Below are 21,310 nucleotides of genomic sequence, written 5' to 3' on the forward strand. Positions count from 1 at the left end.
CAGAGTAGGGCATGAATGGACATATTTTTCCGGGTGATTCTGAAAATGAAAAATCTATCTATTTTCATTGTTAGGTCCTCGATAATTCTTGTTTATTATATATTCTACTAGTTACTAGTAGGCTACTGATAAATGGTCATCAAAATATTTTTTTTTAGTAATAATTAACGTTAAATAAACATCAATAAGGACAAATTTGTCCTCTGTAGTGGACATTATATTTTAGTGATTTTCTCTGACATCATACATGTAACAGTTCTAAGTCTGGATGTCCTGTAAAGAGCACATTCAGGGCTTTGCAGAGATACCAAATTTTTAGAAGTTTCACTATGACAATGACAACTTAAATATGACTGAAAATCAAAATTAGCATTCTTATGGAGATATGATAATATTATGTAATTATCATTTAAATCGGATTCATTTTCAAATTGATTGTCATAAATCAACATCTCAGGAAAATTTTATGGGGTTACTAATCAAAATATGACTTTCTGTTACGAAACAGGGCATTGATTTCATGCATGACCTCTGTAGAGGACACCGGGACTTAAATCATGTTTATCAGGCATTTTAGGAGACACAACAAGTGAATAGGGAAAGAAATTACATATCAATATTCCTATTAATTATTAGATATTATTATGAAAATGTTGCCAATTATTACTCCCATTATTACAGTTCTTTTTTCATTACATGTTGCTCCAAGAACACATTAATATGCAAATTAGATATTAGTGTATAGATGCATTGTATTGAATGGGAAAATTCATGTACGACTATTTTCCCCATATATTGCATAAAGTAAAATGGTGTATATCGATTCATTCCGTTCTATCTTTCATAACATAGTTGAGATTCATCTTTATACAAAGTTTGGTTAAAAAAAAATCCTGAAGCTTAAAAATTGATTGGTGATTAAAAAAAATCCTATTGTTTTTGCCTATACATGTCATTTTATTTTTTAAACAACTTAGTCCTGGTGTCCACCACCGAGGACATAGCATAACATATAAATAAAATATAATTTTTCAAAAATGTTTTTTTCCATTTGTTTCTTATGTGAAAAATGATGTGAAAAAATTCTAAATTCAAAAAACTCTTTTTTCTGGGTCTCATGAAGATATTCTTTTACCCAGAATTTAGTACGTTTGGGACTGAATGATGGTTTATTGATAATTATAATCTTATATCAATATTAAAGAAATATTTGTTTGGTCCTTTTTTTCTTATAATGACGTGGGTAATAGGGTGTACAATTTTGAGCAATGTTATATTTTGTTAAACGGGGCATAGGTTGTACACAAAATGAAATGAGGAACACCAATTTTTTTTTTTTTTTTTGATTAAAATTACTGGTATTTTTTTTTTTTTTTTTAGCATTTTTGACAGGCAAAGTACTATTTTAAGGGGGAGGGGGATACAGACATGCATTTTAAACTAGCTATAGTATGTTAATTTCTAATAAAATATAAAGAAAACATCTAATATGTCTCACAAAAACATGGAATTAGCCTACTTTTAAAGGATATTGGACACAAAAGTGCACAGTAATCGTGCAATGCGCGGAATGTGTTTTTGATTCCAGCTATGATTTAGGCTACAGCTACAAATCTGTATTCTATCATAAGAAAGATTTATCTATCTACATTCATTGTTGTCTCGTGTCGTGTCTCTGCTCCGCACCGACAGTGGGCGATAGATCACTGTTTGTGATCTGGCAGAGTGATAATAAAGGTCCCCGGGTCTCCGGTTGCATATTGTTGGACACGGAACTCCGGATGAGCGCAGAAACTGGCAGTGAGAACCGGTTTAACTTTACCCAGACAAGACGAGACGATACTTGTCCTCTCGCTGAACAGGTTGAGAGTCCGTCATGATCATCCATAGCGGATAGGGGAAGGTAAGAATAATGTGCAGCTTTCGCTGTTGTCAAACCACTTAGATTGCACGACAGTAGCGTCTAATGGCCAATTTTGTGGCATTGTCTATGGCAGTTTTAACTTTAGCATTAGTGTTACAGCATTGTCCTTAGATATGTTGTTCTGAGGCGTTAAGTGGATTAGAAAGCACACCGGCTGATGACAGCCGTCTCGTGTCACAATGCCAAAACAGACGTGACAGCTCGTGGAAAATACTTCCTCTAGTCGAGGTGTAAGTTAAAGGAATATTTCATCTAAAAATGAAAACTGTCATATTTTTCTCACCTTCATGTTGTTTCAAACCTGTATGACTTTTTTTTCTTCACACGGAACACAAAATATGCTAGGCAGAATGTCAGTCGCAGTCACCATTCACTGTCACGGTTATGCAGAAAAGATGCAATGAAAGCAAGTAGAAAGACTCTCAGGCTGTCATCTTTTACTTTCATTGCTTCTTTTTTTGTATTGTAATACGATTACAAACAGCTCCTTTTGTGTTCCAGAGAAGAAAAAACTTCTCCAATATATAATCTATGCAGTTTTGAAATCCTTATATAATATCTGCCTGTTTATCTCTGTCTATATGAAGCAGAAGGCCGAAAACCACCTGATTTGCATTATCGTGGTATCTAGATGTTTGTGTATGGTCAGTTGTCTGCTCTGTGGCATTACCCATTGGCGATATATTTATAAACAGTCATTTAATCATTTGCCTTCTCCACATTCATACTTCGGTTCTACTTTATATAAAGTGTCTTTAACTATTATGTACATCCGTCAAAAATGTATTTGTTAAGCACATAGCACTAAATGTGTTCAAGTTGTATTGCAAAACACATTTGCTGCAATCAAGGTGGGATACAGGTAAGGTTAGGGACAGGTTTGGTGTTATGGTTAGGTTTAAAGGGGACCTATTATGCCCCATTTTACAAGATATAAAATAAGTCTCTGATGTCCCCTGAGTGTGTATGTGAAGTTTTAGCTCAAAATACCCCACAGATAATTTTTTTATAGCGTGTTAAAATTGCCACTATATGTGGTTGACCAAAAACACGCCGTTTCAGTGTGGTCCCTTTAAATGCAAATGAGCTGCTGCGCTCGGCCTAAGAGGGCGGAGCTTCAAGAGCTCATTCTCCAGTGTCAGGATTCAGTCAGGACGTGCTATAATGTCAGAAACTAATACATGCTACATGGCGATAGAATAGGTATAGTTTAGTTAAATTACGGCTATAACTCTTTGTTGTCTTCTTCCACTATATTAGTACAGGCCTGTTGTACCAGACACTGTCTGAATGATGGCCAAAACCTTACAGATGAGTTTTATGATGTTTATTGTACATCACACAAAAGATGAAGCGTCTGTAAGAGCTTAATAAAATACAGTGCAAGTGTGCACTAAAATATTATCCATAAACTCTCTCTCCCTTGCATTATCATCAACATACACAGCGAAGTACACAGAAACACTCATTACAGTAAACAAATATAAAAAGACCCTATGACTTTTCATGTGGTACTTAATAAACTGGTAAACTTTATATCCATAAATCAACTCTGATGAACTGTAATAAAGTGCTCTCTTTTATGGGGATTAAAAAAAAAGGAGTGGTTGGATTTTTATCATTATAGGGTGGTTGTGTACACACACTGCCAACACACGTTTATGTTAAAACACCATACAAAAGTGAATTTTGCATAATAGGTCCCCTTTAAGTGGTAGGAGCTGGGTTAGCAGTGTAATGATAGATGTAATTACAGAAGTTAATTAGAGACGTATGGCACAATACTACGTTATATATGGCTAAAACTATGTGGATAATCTAATAAATGGCTTTGGCTATTCTAGTGATTTCTATGAAGACAAAGCTTAACACTACACAGCAATCACCATTGTGAAAATGAAAGCAGTTCTGTCAAAAATCTGCACTATTTTACACAGCTAGTAGCTCTACAAAAACTATAATCAGGTGACAGCTGCTGGATGATTATTCTAGAACTTGAGATAACTGTTCAAAACAACACATATTTATCAATATCAATGCAATGCCCTTGATCACATTTAAGTGATCCCTAAAACACAAACTTAGATGATTCGTGTTTCAAATAATTAATGAGGTGAGAGGTCAGCTGGCAACTTTTTTTTGTCCTGTTTTACATAATTACAATGACAAAGTTATGCAAGCCAAAACCTTTAAAGTCAGCATCCCGTGAACGAGGCATGACGATCTAATGGACACTGTTAAGTAATCTGATTCTGACTGGAGGAAAAAACTAAATTAGGTCACACAGTAGCCTAACCTACATACTGTCATGGTCAGTGAGCATGTAGCAAAAACAATAAAGAGGCATGTGACGCAGAACAATACAAAGAGACTTTTATGAACACTTTGAGAATACTACACACTCACATATAACATTAACGCAAGGAAACTAGTATTTATAATCATTTCTGACAGCATGTGAAGGCACAGAGGATGGTCAATAACAGAAACAGGGAACAGGTGTGTAACTAACCAGAAAGCATGGAAACTAACTAGAACTCAGGCAGAGACAGTGACAATGAAACTAAACAGAACAGGATAATGAAACTAAACAAGACCCACACGTGACACATACGCTACCTTTCAAACATTAGGGGTGGGTTTAAATGTTTGGGTTTTTTTATGCTTTCCAAGACTGAATTTATTTGATCAAAATATAGTAAAATAGTAATATTGTGAAATATTTCTATAATTTAAAATAACAGTTTTCTATTTTAATATATTTTAAAATGTAATCATTTTTTCCTGTGAGGAGAAAAGCTGTATTTTCAGCAGCCATTACTCCAGTCTTCAGTGTCACATGATCTATCAGAAATCATCCTTCAAAAATAATATTGTTGTATTAATAATGTGTATTATTAATAACAATAATAATAAAACATTATTAATATTTTATTGTGGAAACTGATGTATATTGTTTAGGGCTCTTTGATGAATTTAAGTAATTTTTTATAATTTGTAACATTATAAATGTTTTTACCATCACTTTTGATCTATTTAATGCATCCTTGTAGAACAGGGGTGTCAAACTCATTTTAGGATGAGGGCCGGATTGGAAAAAAACAACCATGTGCGAGCTGAATTAATTTAAAAAAAAAACAACAACAACAAAATCTTTGCGCTGTCAGTTGCATTAATATTAACCATAAAACAACAAATTAATTTGCAAGAAAACTAGTACACTGCTCCTTAAAACTGCGTTTGTTTTTACAGTGAAAAAAACTATTAGATTTTTAAAATAATGCTTTATTTAATATGTTTTTATTTGTGAAGCACCTATTTTGATTTTTCATGGCAAATTCCAATTTTTTTTAGTAGCAAATTGGCTGATTCTGATACTGGTTGCAGATTTATTTGTTGTTTATTTGGTCAAAAAATATGTGTAGCTCTTTGATATTAGAGGCAAACACTGCATTTAATTCTAGGTGCCCTAGAATTAAAAATTGAATTTACCTCAGCATAGTTGAATAACAAGAGTTCAGTACATGGAAATGACATGCAGTGAGTCTTAAACACCATTGTTTCCTCCTTCTTATATAAATCTCATTTGTTTAAAAGACCTCCGACGAACAGGCGAATCTCAGAATCATGAGATTAGGTCAGCAAGCGAGGACACTAGCGAAAAATGGCAGATGGAGCAATAATAACTGACATGATCCATGATATCATGATATTTTTAGTGACATTTGTAAATTGTCTTTCTAAATGTTTTGTTAGCATGTTGCTAAATGTACTGTTAAATGTGGTTAAAGTTACCATCGTTTCTTACTGTATTCACGGAGACAAGACTGTCGTTATTTTCATTATTAAACACTTGCAGTCTGTATAATTCATAAACACAACTTCATTCTTTATAAATCTCTCCAACAGTGTGTAATGTTAGCTTTAGCCACGGAGCACTATCAAACTCATTCAGAACCAAATGTAATCATTCAAATAAACACTGTACTTACGCGATTAGACATGTTGCATGACGAACACTTTGTAAAGATCCATTTTGAGGGTTATATTAGCTGTGTGAACTTTGTTTGTGCTGTTTAAGGCAAGCGTGAGCTCCGGGGGAGGGGGAGCATGAGATTTAAAGGGGCCGCGCAGCCTGAATCGGCGCATATTTAATGATGCCCCAAAATAGGCAGTTAAAAAAATCTATGGGGTATTTTGAGCTGAAACTTCACAGACACATTCAGGGGACACCTTAGACTTATATTACATATTTTAAAAAGATGTTCTACGGCACCTTTAAATTATTGTGTAATTTCAAGATTAACAGCAAAAACAGCATGTTCTGACTTTAGGTTTGTGAAATTATGCTACATGAGACACCTGCACAAAACAAAATCAGCAGACGGACTGAATGAAAATGCAAATTCACTCTCTGCCAGTAGGTGGCGCTTCATGGAAAAGCAGTTATATATCATTTCCATAGTTACCGCTATACACAAAGCAGAGCTGCGCTTATAAATAGGCTACTACTTTATAAGGAGATAAGAGGAAAAGCCATCAACTTTTCTGAAGACAGGTTCCCTTCAGAGATACATTCATATCAACCCCAATTCAATATTTATATTATTCTTCCTATTTTTCTCGAACAGTGAGCTTGTGCATTGTACAGTATTTTCTCTGCTGGCGCGTCTGTTCTCCTCTTTGTGTCCGTTTTCAGCATGTGCCTGTGTTAACGTCCTGTTTATTGACTTTGTAAATATTTACACACTAATAAAATTTTGGGAAATTATTACAAAGCACTTTGTTTGCAAGCCCAGAATAAAGATTGACCAAAATAAAACTAAAAAACATTTGGATTTATGGACAGTTGGCTCGTGCGTTTTTTTTTTAAAAAATTTTTTATAGTCCATATCATCCCCTGGGCCAGAGTGGACAACTTTGTGGGCTGTATTCGGCCCGCAGGCTGTATGTTTGACACCCCTGTTGTAGAATGAAAGTATTAATTTCTTTACAAAAAAAATCTTACTGACCCCAAATCTTTGAACTGTAGCATACTGTGGCTTTTGTGTTTAATTTTTTGTGTTAAATTAAATTTGTAGTGAAGTTTAAAGCGCACTCTTACCTAAATGTAAACTGCACAGAAGTTCTTGGTTTCTGGAAAATCACAGTCTGAAAATTTCCCTTTACAATTCAGTTACACAAACACAAAAGTACATTGATATGAATTTGGGCCAATATAATTTGAAATATTTTGCCTACTAGCCCACATACTGGAGTATTTAGTTTGCCTCGGGCAAACAGACACGCTCACATACACACGCACACTGTGTAAACGCTGATATGTCCTCTTTGAAGGGAGTGTAAACTGATGAGGAAACCCAATCCACTTCCTTTGTGCGCTCAGACAAACAGCACGGACTCAGAGCTGGAGCCCAAACACTGAGGGACAAAAACTCCATGCATCTACTGCCTATAAAATCATTAAGAATCCAGATTTAGCCTAATCCACAATTCAAAAGGTTTTATAACTAGGAAATGACTAGGAAAGTCATGTCCAGCACAATCCACAAAACCAGTTTGGGGGATATTTGTCTACCCTCATGATCACACTGGAAAGACTGCTGAGGTGGTCACACCAGAGATTAATCAGTATATGTTTGTTTGGAAGAGAAACATTAAATGTTTATGCTAAAAATAAGGATGTTTAAAAAAGATCATTCAGAGTTTCAACCTATTTCAGGGTCTCAACAAATTTTTTTGACCAATGAATTTCCAGGAATTTTTAAGGACGTTGTAACACAGTTCGTAAGTATGGGAAGAAGGAGGCGGGAACCAGCGAACATTCAACGTAACTTTAATTCAAAATAAACAAAGAACAAAACGAAAGTAAATAAACATAAACACAAACATAATAAAATGTAAAATAAAGTCCAGGCCTGGTCCTCTCTCGTCCTTCACTGTAGTCGCTCCTCCTTTTATGCTCCCGGAGCTCCTCCGTGAGGGACTCAAGGCCGGTGCGCCTCCCAGGTGAAGCTCATTAACACTCGCGCCACCGGCCTCGCGCCGTTCCCTCACGGCTCTCGCCCGCCCTGGTCGCCACAGACGTTTTTAGTCAATATACTCTCGCAAAGAATAACCTCTTGCATAAATAGCCCCTATTTGGGTGTGAGCAAAAACACACAGTTTTTGTGTGTGCCCCTTTAAATGCAAATGAGCTGCTGCTCCCAGTCCCCTTCCCAGAAGAGGGCAGAGCTTTAACAGCTCGCGGTTTGGATACTCAACAACAACAAAACTGGAGAATCTCACATAACCAAAATGTCAGAAATTGTGAGTTGCTGTGTTCAGCCTTACATGTTCAAACCGGAGTCGGACACTAATGGAGAGACTCAAGAAGAAGTTACAACTTTTAGAATGCAACTGGACGTGGATAAATTTATGTAGCTTATGTGGAGTTAAGTTGATTCATTCAACTCATCAACTAGCATGTACCGTCATGTTAATCTTTTGTGCAAGTCCAGCAATGAACTGACCCTCGTTTGTAAAGCAGTTCGCCGTAAAATGACACACTTTACTGACTTTCTTCGGCACATTTCCTTCATAAATGAAATTCAACCACAGTGTCCTCAGTACCTCAGATGCTGGGAGTCTACAGAGACTCTTATGTTCGTTGGTACATCCAATAACAGAACATTTGTAATGTTTTTGGCGCAGACATTGTGTATCTCCAGCTGCTACAGTGAGTAAACAGAAATGGCAGACTGCTGCGGCTCACTTTGGGCGGTATCTATGCTAATAGGACAGATCGTCACCAGTCATGGGTGGGGCTTCCCCCTACTCTTAATCTGTAACTACACATTTGGAGCGACTTAAAAGTGAAAAAGTTAATTTTGCATAATAGGTCCACTTTAAGTTATTTGTAATTATTATTTTATTACAGTAATTCCACTGAAAACAGACCTTAATATTTAGTGCATCAGTAAAGGCTGGAATGATTCACACGACTTCTAAAATATGAATATATTTTAAAGGCATAATGAACTGCGTTGTTTTATTGTCTTATAATGTTTCCTGGGGTGCACTTATAAAGTTAGTATGCTTTTTACATAAAAAATTGGCATAATTTAGAAATAAAAGGCACTTTTCCTACCCTGATTTTAGCCCTCTGGTTTGAACGCTCTGTTTTAAGGGGAGTGTCTGCTGTGAGACTTCAGTGTAAACGCCCACTGCTGTGATTGGCTGACATCTTTCCATTTGAAATTCTCTATAGTTTTGCATATCAGTCACGACAAACTCGCACTGTTTGATTGACAGCTTCAGCGCACGCTGCTCCAACGATTGCAAATGGAGCTTTCTTTGATCGCTTTCTTTATATAATTTAATCACTGTTAAATAACAGATTATTTTCATCCTACTAAGAGAAACAACACAAGTTGACGTTTAGTCACTGGTTTGATTTACTGACACACCGACAAAGAACATCTGACTGTACATGAATCATTACATATCAGATCAGGCATTAGAATTAAAGGTCCCGTTTTTCGTGGTTTTTTGAAGCTTTGATTGTGTTTATAGTGTGCAATATAACATGTGTTCATGTTTCGCGTGTAAAAAAAACAGTATTTTTCACATAATTTACTTATCTGTATACCGCTGTTTCCACTGTCATAAAAACGGGCTGATGACTTCCTTGTTCTATGAAGTCCCTAGAGAAATACGTAACGAGTTCTGATTGTGCCAGCGGTTCCTGTGTTGTGATTCGACAGCAGCTTAGCGCTCCTTGCCCGGAAAGGTCACGCCTCTTACCATAGATGCACGCACTCAGTGTTATTGTAAACATGTCTTTAATTTTACCCTATCAATTTGAGCCGGAATCAGACCCGGTGATTGGACTGCGGGATGAAAATAACAGCGTTTCGACGACATGGCGACAAACACACTCTACAAACGCAACTCTTGTGTATTCCTGTGGGCGGAGGTTAGTCAAAAACTGTTTTAGTGACGTCATTAAAGAAGGAAGTAGAGGGATGTAGTCCAAACTGGCCGTTCGATGTAGGCGACTTCTGTTAAATAAAATATCTCGCTTGGCATTGAACTTTGAGCTTTAAAATTGTACAGATTTTATTTATACTCTAACAACAACATTACACACTAACTAAAGTTTGAAACATGGGATCACGAAGAACGGGACCTTTAACACAGTTACTTACATGTTGTCGCATTACTGCTGAGTCCAGGCACTACACAATATTTTGGAATCCTCAACAGCATGTTTATTGCTTGGTAGTTTGATCTGGTTTAGCACCACGTATGTTACTTAGACTACCTATTCTATTGCATGTCATGCGCGAATCTGTGGGCGGGGCTAAACAGGCAGTGATGAAGTAGGTGTTGATCTTCTTCTGCGGAGGCAGTGCTTGCTGCCCTTTGACGTCATAGATCCCCACTTTGAAAAACCTGTCGTTTGCTGGGTCTGGTGTCAATAAAAGCTTTTATTGGACTAACAAGGAAGTTTTCAGTGCTGAAACTCACAGGATATTCTTATAGTACGATGACTTCTTATATATCAAAAGCTCAAGGAAAGGTTGATTTCTTAGTTCATCACCCCTTTAAAACATTAAACATCATACAGTTGCCAACTTTGCAAATGATTACTGGGCATGATTACTCAAATGGTTACTGGGCATATGAGGATCACACACTACCAGTCACAACAACAAGCTGTTCTGAACACAACAAACTCAAGGAGAAACATACGTCTTGTGGCTAGAATACACATGACGCTACGATATGTGTTTTAAAATCAGGTCAAAAGATCAAAAAAGGCTGAAATCCTTCGGCTGGATGGAAGGAATCATAGTTTGATGCTTAAAAAAAATCAAAGCCTGTGCCCATCATACACTATGCAATTTTCTGTGAAATCTGTCAACTTAGACTGCCCAAAATCTGCAGACTGCCTCTGACTCTTGGGGGCAAAAATCTGACCAGACTGAAGGCAAGTTCTTCCACATTAGACTCAGTGTATTATTTCATTATGAATAAGAAAGGGTCCTCCCCAAACTGTTGCAACAATGATAAAAACACACCGTTCTCGATTGTATGCTGTCAGAAACTTCTATAATCGAGATACATGAACCTACTGAAACTAGTGAAAAGTGAATTTGCATATGATCACTCATTGATTTTCCTTATTGCACCAACGTTGTACTCTACACCAGGGTATTGAGTCTGTAGACAAACAGTTAAATATTAGTAGTTGTTGTTACTTTAACCATCATGCGAGACCTATCCGATCCTTTGAGGTTTGAGAACTAGTCAATAATTGGAGGTCATTTTGCTGCTTGTGGACAAGCTAAGAAGTGTTACTCTCTGCAGCTTTCTTCAAACTGTGCCCTAGATTTAGCCCATGAAAGAGGGGGGTTACATGTAAAGTGCTGGTAAATTATGAATGGGCTGCTCTCTGATCTAGCAGTGCTGACTGCTTTAGCCTGAAGCTCGTCACATGTATTTTACGTTTGTATTATTCCTGCTTTTAGTGTTCACTCATAAAATACCAAGTAGTATTTTATGAGTGAACGTATTAAATATGTATATAAATGAAAGTATTAAATATGTAGTAAATTCAGATGAGGGGAAATAAACGTGTTGGCTAAACAAAGAGAGCTGATACAGTTCAAATAATTAGAAATTTAAATGTTTTTCTTTAAATTCAAATATAAATGAAATATAAAATTCAAAACTAAATATTAGAAATAAATCACTGGTTCTAGTTAATTTGGCTGTTGTATTATTTTTCAAGGTGCAGATGTCTGTAAAATGTCTAATAATAATATCTAATAATACGCATGTCTAATAATGCTAATCAAAAGAGCTGATTATTTTGGCTAAATTGGGGTCAGTCAGGGTTATTTCATAATTTTTGCTGAATGACAGTTGAATTTTGTTCTTGACCAATAACAGGTCAAGTTTCTTTCTCGTCTCTTTTTTTCTCCAGGAGTGTGTGTGTGCATGTGGCCTCAGGTGGCGCAAGAGGACCATGGAGCCCGATGTCATCCGTCTGTACTCTTCCTCTCCCCCTCCACTGGATGAGGCTGGAGAGGAAGAAGAGGAGGATGAGTTTGGTGAGTTCGGGGGTTTTGATGGCGGAGGAGTGTCGTCCAGTTTCAGCTTCTCGGACATCGACACGCCCACAACATTCAGCCAGTCAAACGCGCTGGAGGAGTCCCCACCTGACCTATACATCAAATCCATACAGAATGTTGCTGTATCGGAGAAGAGTGGATGGGCTAACGACGAGAGAAAAATGGTAGGAGAATCTATAAGCAGTATCGAGAAAACAGAGAAGGAATTATCTGAGATTGTCACAAATGGTGTGACGTTCTTCGATCAGAAGGTGTTCTCTGCTGAACATGGTCAGAACTCTCCCTCAATACTTCCTGATGTCCGAATCAGCAGCATAGGCGATGGACAAATCCTTAGTAATGGCTACAGTGAGTCTTGTATAAATTCAGAGCTGGACAGAGCTCTTCCCTCATGCTTGCAAAGCGCCGACACTGAAGTACACTCTGGACTGGGCGTCAACGTAGTTGATGTGTTAGACAGAAACCAGTTAATTAACCAAATGGACAATCTGACAGACTCAAACAATCACTCATCCCATAAAGAAGCATCTGAACCTGGAGAGACAGAAGTGAGACTGGAGCTATGTGGCGACTCCCAGTCGTCTAGTTGTAGAGATGCACAAGAACCTGATGGTGAGCATACAGAAAGGGAGAACTTTGTTGTTTGTGGTGACGCAGGTTCTCTGGACGGGTCTGCAGACTGTGTTGACATAGCCGAAACAGAGACGGCTCCCTCTGTGGATGTGGATCTAATTTCTGACACACAGCTAAGTGGAAACATAAAAGAAATTCATGGATCATTCGCAAACACAGAGGTGGAGAAGATGAGGACATTGATTTATCCGCAGACCCCACGGCCTACGAGGATTTTGGCGATTTCAGAGATGCAGCTCAGGGTTTTGCAGACTTCAGCCGGACTGAAACTATAACCCAGGAAGGATTTCCTGAATTCGTCACGGCAATGTCCAGGTGCTCCACGGATGATGAGTTTGGTGACACGGACACCCTGAAGGACTTCAAGGAGGAAGATGAGCTGGCTGACGAAGATGAGCTGGCTGAGGAAGCAGCGGACAATGAAGGAGCTTTTTGTTCTGAGTTGCCTCCCAGCGACAGTTTTGCCGACTTTAGTTCAGCTCCACTTGGAGGAGTGGCGGTGGGAGGGCAAGACAACTGGACTGCATTTGGACCACATAAAGGCACGGAAGAGGAACAGGATTCATGGGCCGCATTTGGGGAGGAACAGAGCACTTACCTGGGTAAAGAAGAACAAGATGTTGAGACTTCAACAGCGCCCTCTAGTGGTGACCTCCAGGGTAGCACTGTGAGTCATTTTGATGTTAATCACAATTCATGTCAATTATTTTTGTTAAAATGAATTGTAGTTCAATTAATGGATTTTAGTCTAATTGAAATCAAACCATAAAATGTGTGTAAAAAGTTTAGATGAACTGCACCCTGAGTTTTCATCTCTTACAGGTTGAGTTCAGCTGCAAATTACAGCATCTCTTCAGAACTGCCTTCCCTTCAAACGTCCATTCTGAGGTCAGCGGGGTTACTGAGGTCCTGCCCCTCCACGAATTCCTGCAGGCTCAGGATCCTCAGGAGCAAAGGGATCCAAGCAGCTCTTTGGCACAGGAGTAAGAACTTAATTTGGCTACAAGCCTCTAAGATTTATTTGCACTTATTTCCAGAACATATTTGGGCTTGCTAGTATGAAAACCTATTCTTACTGTACCAAAAATATCTTTATATCTCACAATTGTGACTTTATTTGTTGTAATTGTAACTTAATATTTCACAATGTGAGTTTATTTCTTGTTTTACCCCGAGGCTGTTTCCATTAATAGGAGCTCCATGACTAATGTTTAAATATATCCTGTGTGTTTGGTTTGACTAGTTTTAGAGAAAGAACTCGGGATATGAAGGTCTTGGTTCATTTTTCTTTCTGCAGGAATTCATTGGCCTTGTGGTGCCACCTTCAGGACATCCTCGGCTCTCATGGCCTTAAATTCAAGTGGGCAGGTTCCCATAGCAACAGAATTCTTTTGGACTGCCTAGGAATCAGGAATATTGTGAGTTCTTGAAAGTACATTCCTCATAGACACGCAGTGTTGTCCATCACAGCTGGTTTCTCTCTCATGTGAAGTATATTTCTAGTCAGTAAACACTGATAAACAGACATTCACAGGGTTTAATGGTGACTAATTAGTGCTAACTTTTTTTACTATTTCTTTCTTTTTTTGATTTGACTTTTTTTGCTTTTTTCTGTCTATTTATTTTTCTTATTCCTCTGACAGTTGTTCACTGGAGACAAGCAGCAGCCAGTGATCGTGCCTATGTTTGCTGCCGGACTGGTGAGTAAAGTCCTAAGTCCTAAACCTCAAAAACATAATATTGTGAAATATTATTATAGTTTACTTACTGTTATCTATGTTAAAGGGTTAGTTCACCCAAAAATGAAAATTCTGTCATTTATTACTTACCCTCATGCTGTTCCACACCCGTAAGAACTTCGTTAATCTTCAGAACACAAATTAAGATATTTTAGTTGAAATACGATGGCTCAGTGAGGCCTCCATAGGGAGCAATGACACTTCCTCTCTCAAGATCCATAAAGGTACTAAAAACATTTAAATCAGTTCATGTGAGTACAGTGGTTCAATATTAATATTATAAAGCGACGAGAATATTTTTGGAGCGCCAAAAAAACAAAATAACGACTTATATAGTGATGGCTGATTTCAAAACACTGCTTCAAGAAGCATCGGAGCATAAATGAATCAGTGTATCAAATCTTCTGTTCGGAGCGCCAAAGTCACGTGATTTTAGCTGTTGGCAGTTTGACACGAGATCTGAATCATGATTCGACACACTGATTCATAATGCTCCGATGCTTCCTGAAGCAGTGTTTTGATATTGGCCATCACTAAATAAGTCGTTATTTAGTTTTTTTGCCGCTCCAAAAATATTCTCGTCGCTTTATAATATTAATATTGAACCACTGTACTCACATGAACTGATTTAAATGTTTTTAGTACCTTTATGGATCTTGAGAGAGGAAGTGTCATTGCTCCCTATGGAGGCCTCACTGAGCCATCGTATTTCAACTAAAATATCTTAATTTGTGTTCTGAAGATTAACGAAGTTCTTACGGGTGTGGAACAGCATGAGGGTAAGTAATAAATGACAGAATTTTCATTTTTGGGTGAACTAACCCTTTAACATATTTTAAAATTTAAGTTATTACTCTGATGGCAAAGCTGAATTTTAAGCATCATTACTCATGAGACATTACTGCTTATTTGCTGATTTCTCATTATTATCAATGTTGAAAACAGTTGTGCTGCTTAATGTTTTTATGAAAACTCTGATACAGTTTTTTTCAGGACTGTTTTATGAATATAAAGTTCAAATGAACAGCATCTTTAAATAATTTGTAACATTATAAATGTGTTTACTGCCACTTTTGATCAATTTAATGTATTTTTGCTGAATGAAAACGGTAGTATATATAATCCTCTTTTTTGTGTATGTGATTTTTGTTTTCTCAATCATCTGTCCCTTCTTCTCAGGGAATGCTGGAACCCACCAAAGAGTCTCAAAAATCTCCAGCCTCCCCTGCACTTTTCCCTTCTACTCCTGTGGAGAGTGGAAATATTCTATGCACTCAGGTGAGAAAAAGTATCTCTCTCTCTCTCTCTCTCTCTCTCTCTCTCTCTCTATATATATATATATATATATATATATATATATATATATATATATATATATATATATATATTGCCAAAAGTATGCTCCAAACCATTGAATTCAGGTGTTCCAGACACTTCCATTGCCACAGGTGTATAAAATCAAAGCACCTAGGCATACAAACTGCTTCTACAAACATTTGTGAAAGAATGGGTCGCTCTCAGGAGCTCAGTGAATTCAAGCGTGGTACCATGATATGTTGCCATCTGTGCAATAAGTCCATTCGTGAAATTTCCTCACTACTAAATAGGCCACGTAAAATTACAGAGTGGGGTCAGCGCATGCTGAGGCGCACAGTGCGCAGAAGTCGCCAACTTTCTGCAGAGTCAATAGCTACAGACCTCCAAACTTCGTGTGGCCTTCAGATTAGCTCAAGAACAGTGTGTAGAGAGCTTCATGGAATGGGTTTCCATGGCCGAGCAGCTGCATCCAAGCCTTACATCACCAAGTGCAACGCAAAGCGTTGGATGCAGTGGTGTAAAGCACACCACCACTGGACTCTAGAGTGGAGTGTTCTCTGGAGTGACGAATCACGCTTCTCTGTCTGGCAATCCGATGGACGAGTCTGGTTTGGCGGTTGCCAGGAGAACGGCACTTGCCTGACTGCATTGTGCCAAGTGTAAAGTTTGGTGGAGGGGGGATTATGGTGTGAGGTTGTTTTTCAGGGGTTGAGCTTGACCCTTAGTTCAGTGAAAGGAACACTTAATGCTTCAGCATACCAAGACATTTTGGACAATTTCATGCTCCCAACTTTGTGGGAACAGTTTGGGGATGGCTCCTTCCTGTTCCAACATGACTTCGCACCAGTGCACAAAGCAAGGTCCATAAAGACATGGATGAGCGAGTTTGGTGTGGAGGAACTTGACTGGCCTGCACAGAGTCCTGACCTCAACCTAGAACACATTTGGGATGAATTAGAGTGGAGACTGTGAGCCAGGCCTTCTCGCCAACATCACTGCCTGACCTCACAAATGCGCATGGTTGTCATTAAAGTTCATGTGTACATAAAGGCAGGCGTCCCAAAACTTTTGGCAATATAGTGTGTGAATATATATATATATATATATATATATATATATATATATATATATATATATATATATATATATATATATATATATATATATATATATATATATACACTACCGTTCAGAAGTTTGGGATCAATAAGATTTTTAATGTTTTTAAAAGAAGTTTTGTCTGCTCACCAAGGCTGCATTTATTTAATTAAAAATACATTAAAAACTGTAATATTGTGAATAATATTGTAATATTATTACAATTTAAAATCACTCTTTTTTTTTTTTTTAATTTGAAAATATTTTAAAATGTAATTTATTCTTGTGTTGCCAAAGCTGAATTTTCAACATTACTCCAGTCTTTCAGTCCTGAAAAAGAAGTACACAACTACTTTCCACCTTGATAATAATAAGAAATGTTTCTTGAGCAGCAAATCAGCATATTAGAATGATTTCTGAAGGATCATGTGACACTGAAGACTGGAGTAATGCTGAAAATTCAGCTTTGCAACACAGGAGTAAATTACTTTGTAAAATATATTCAAATAGAAAATAGTTATTTTAAATTGTAATAGTAGTTCACAATATTACTGTTTTTACTGTATTTTTAATTAAATAAATGCAGCCTTGTTGAGCAGATGAAACTTCTTTTAAAAACATTAAAAATCTTTAATCCCAAACTTTTGTCTTTAGATTTTCTGTAATTTTTGGTCATTCTGTCACTCTTAAAAGTTGATTTAAAAGTACTTTGTATGCTTGCTAAACTACGTTTGTTATACTGCAGGTGGCGCCCTCTTTGGCCCTTAGTATTGACGGTACGTCTTTTCGCCGTTCCTCCTTCTCTAGAGTTCAAGAAAAAGCCACTCGTCACTCACGGCAGAAATCCTACTCCTGATGCAGCCTCGCTTATCATCCCTGTCTGAGCACTTCTCTTCTCTCTCACGACACTTTTCTCTCCATTTTTCAAACTTCCTTTTCCCTTCACAATTCATACACCACTTAGGAAAGTTTCTCTCCTGTATGCCTGTTTTATAAGTGTTAATTTAACACTAAACTAGCATTAGCAGAACAATTTGAGAAGTAACTGTCCAAATTCTATTTATGATCCAAAGAAAAGTCAGCAAAGATACAAATCAGTTCACCTCAGTTTCCCTTTTTATATATTCGTTTGTGTTTAGAACTCTCTCCTCTTGTTCTGTGTCTGAAAGTCCAGGCCCGTGTTACTATGTTGTCCAAAACTCATATACACTGAATATGAGTAGGCTGAAGTGTACTACCTCAGATTATAAGTATGCAGCTTCATATGCAGTTATTACCTTGCCATTATATGCAAGACTTGAGATAAAGAAACTATACCCAATATTAAATACATTCTCAACCAATTTAGTCCCTGTGCACCAGCTGCTGTCTCAGGTTTGACTAAAAAAAAGAGATCTTTTTTTGGAATAGCTGACCTTACTGCTGGTACTTACTTGAAGCCATTGCATAGCACTCCTTGGCTAAAATTAAAGAGGAAATGCCACCTCATTTTCAAAGATTTACATACAGATGCTACAACTCACTGAGATGCTGTTTTAAAATTGTGAAGGTTTAAGTTAGGTGGGGATTTCTGTGATACAGTCTATATTCATGTATAATTCTGTCTTTCCTTCTTTCCTTACTGTCTCAAAACCCACTGTGACTGGCAGTGAAATATTCATTAATGCACTTTCTTAACTTGCAAACTGTGATTAAAAAAAACTTTTGCCCAATCTTAAGGGAATGTTCTGGGTTCGATACAAGTTCAGTCCATAGAATTTGTGGCATAATGTTGACAGTTACAGTTGATTACCACAGAAAATATTTTCAACTCGTCCCTTCTTTTTTCATTTTTGTTGAAAAAAGCAAAATTGTGTTTACATTTTTGTTGTGGCTAATCATATATATTTTTAAACAGTGTTTTTTAAGGTTTCCTTCTATTGCAGTTGCCTTGATATTTAGCTTTTTTTATATTGAGGGATAAGTCAATAATTTTCAGTGATAATCAGCATTATGCCACAAATGTCAAGCTTAAATTGTATGAAGAAAAATCCTTTAACCAAAATTGAGCTCTTTTTCTGGATAATAATTTTTTTCCAGTTATGTTGCACCAAATCGTTGTTAAATCTGTCAATAAATATATTAAACTACAGTATGACTATAGTTTTCTATTCTGTTTATCTCTTGCTTTCATCTCCTGTCTTATCTTTTCCTGCTTTGTCGCTCCCAAGTTCCCTGGTGTTCATCTGCCTTTTCCTTGCTTGTACATGCTGTTATACATGTACACTGTACAGTTAAAAAAAAATCATACTGACCCCAAACTTTTGAACAGTAGAGTATGTACTTCTGTTGATATATGGTGAATATCCTGAACTACTAACAACACACTAACCCTGCATGTCTTGCTGTCATTGCTGCGGCTCTCATGTGAAGCACAAGATGGTGGATTCTCAGGGCTAAATTTGGACTATTTTGGGCCTGTGGATGAATGTAGCTCAGATAGTGAAACTGACACTCCACTACCAGGTCAGAACAGAAAGGGTTAATCACGCTGAAGTGACTGGCTTGCTGTGAAACCTTTCCTTCCTTTTCCCTTGTGTCTGTGATTTCAAAATCAATTTTTAGGGAAGCTTGTCGTCTTTAGCATTTGTTGGTACTCTAGCGTTCTGTCCCTGATTTCCTCTCTCTGGACTTGCTTATGGTATCTGCCAGTGTGAGTATCTCTGTTTTTCTGCCTTTAATCTAATGCACAATTGATAGTGATTTGCTTCTCTGTGTCTGGGAAATTCTTAAAGTCTTAGTAAGAAAGTGATAGTCTTGCATGACCTTTATTTTAAGGTTTTCTACTGTTTCTGAGATCCTGCTTATGTAGTTTCACTCTCGTTACTGTCAGTATGATGAACTGTAGTTTTAAACAAAGAATGTGTGTGTCTGCATGTTTGTGTGTCTCCTTTATTTTTTTAAAAAATATTCTTCCTGTTTATTTAGGTGTTGATCCAGAGATATATGAACTGACTACAGCTAAAATTGAGAACAACACCACTGGTCGAAGCATTGCAGACGCATTTACAAAACTCATGGAGTCTATGGAGAAAACCAGAACAACGGCCAGGTTAGACATATGCATGCATGAATACACATACTTTTAGCATGCCTTAACATGTTGAGAACAAATACATGGTTACTTTATAGCTAGAGATTTAGAAAGGTTCACATTGGGGTGTGACTGTTGCAGTCTCTGAGAAAATGCTCTTTTTGTGCATGTTTGACAGGAGGCCAGAAAAAGATGAAAAGATAAGCGAAGAAGCAGCAAAGGTCATCTCTATTCTCCCTGATCTGTCTTTCATGCAGGCCAGGGTTCTAATGTTCCCCTCCGTTCTAACTCCAGCAGCCAATCATATATAAGCAAACAAGGTATCAGCCAATCACCTTTCAAAGAGTTCAAAGTCATTATGGCATCATCATTCATTTAGTTTAAAGACTGCTACAAAAAAACAGATCAAGTCATTGTTTCTTCCAGAAAAAAAAATCACATTTAAAAATTTAACCATATAAAAGCTCCCTATTTCTTCACTTGTGCTGTTATTATAGGTTTTTAATTGGATTGAATCACCACGTTATGTGTGAAAATGTTCCTGCTGATTTTTTTTCAGCAGAAAAGACACCCACCTTGTCTTTAATACACAGTATATAGATACCTTTTAGCATATTTACCTTTTATGTCTGATATATGAGTTTGTTATGATTTTATTTTTGAGTGCTGTTTGTGAAAATGTGAGTACTTTTCACTCACTGAGGTGAAATGCAGAATTGCACATTTTACTACTTGAAACCAGAGCCTGTTAATCAGTGATGGGCAACTTCAGTCCTGAGTTTAGCTCCAACCCCTGGTTGCAATATATATATATATATATTAATATGTGCTTTTCTTTTTATTTCTCTGTATTGTTTTAATTGTTACTCAGTTCAGTGCTTCCTTTAGCTGATTTATAACCATTTTATTCTCTTGTAAACTTCATTTAGTATAGTACATGTATCTTCTAACCATCCTTTCATTTTAACTGCCTTTAGTTGTTTTATTTTATTTTCCCACAACTGACAAGCATATAAGAAAAGATTATATTATCATTTAATTTTGATAACTTCAATAAGGGAACTGCATATTTCTGTGTGTCTGCTTTTTTGTCCTATTAATGTCTTGTCACTGTATTATTTTAAAGGTGAATCTTTTGCACAATCTGATATAATATGAATATGACAGCAGTGCTAATGTCTTAAAGAAAACACGGAAATTGTTTGTACTGTTCCTGTGGAAAAGACTGTATAAAGGAATTTGTGTGACTGTCTTCTGTTGTAAATTTGTATTTTGAAGTTTAACAATAAAAAAGGCAGATAAATGAGTTATTGTTCCTTTTTAGATGGTTTCATAAGATTTGCTCGGATACTGTTTGTGTTCTTTGCTAGCCAATATGACACATCTAGCTTCTCTTGTGATTTGT

The 21,310-nt window shown here is 37.0% G+C and overlaps 1 protein-coding gene across 1 annotated transcript; it reads left to right on the forward strand.

Moving 5' to 3' along the window:
• The first annotated feature begins 1,719 nt into the window (after positions 1–1,719).
• aftphb (aftiphilin b) lies at positions 1,720–21,211 on the forward strand. Its single transcript, XM_048191113.1, is given in 11 exon segments — positions 1,720–1,903; positions 11,898–12,837; positions 12,840–13,345; positions 13,501–13,661; positions 13,976–14,096; positions 14,322–14,378; positions 15,597–15,695; positions 17,578–17,608; positions 19,245–19,337; positions 19,800–19,923; positions 20,084–21,211. Coding segments are annotated over 10 exon segments (2,223 nt in total). The 5' UTR covers positions 1,720–1,903; positions 11,898–11,939; the 3' UTR covers positions 20,217–21,211.
• Positions 21,212–21,310: the final 99 nt, after the last annotated feature.

Source organism: Megalobrama amblycephala, linkage group LG5 (genome assembly GCF_018812025.1).
Source record: "Megalobrama amblycephala isolate DHTTF-2021 linkage group LG5, ASM1881202v1, whole genome shotgun sequence".
NCBI lineage: Eukaryota > Metazoa > Chordata > Actinopteri > Cypriniformes > Xenocyprididae > Megalobrama > Megalobrama amblycephala.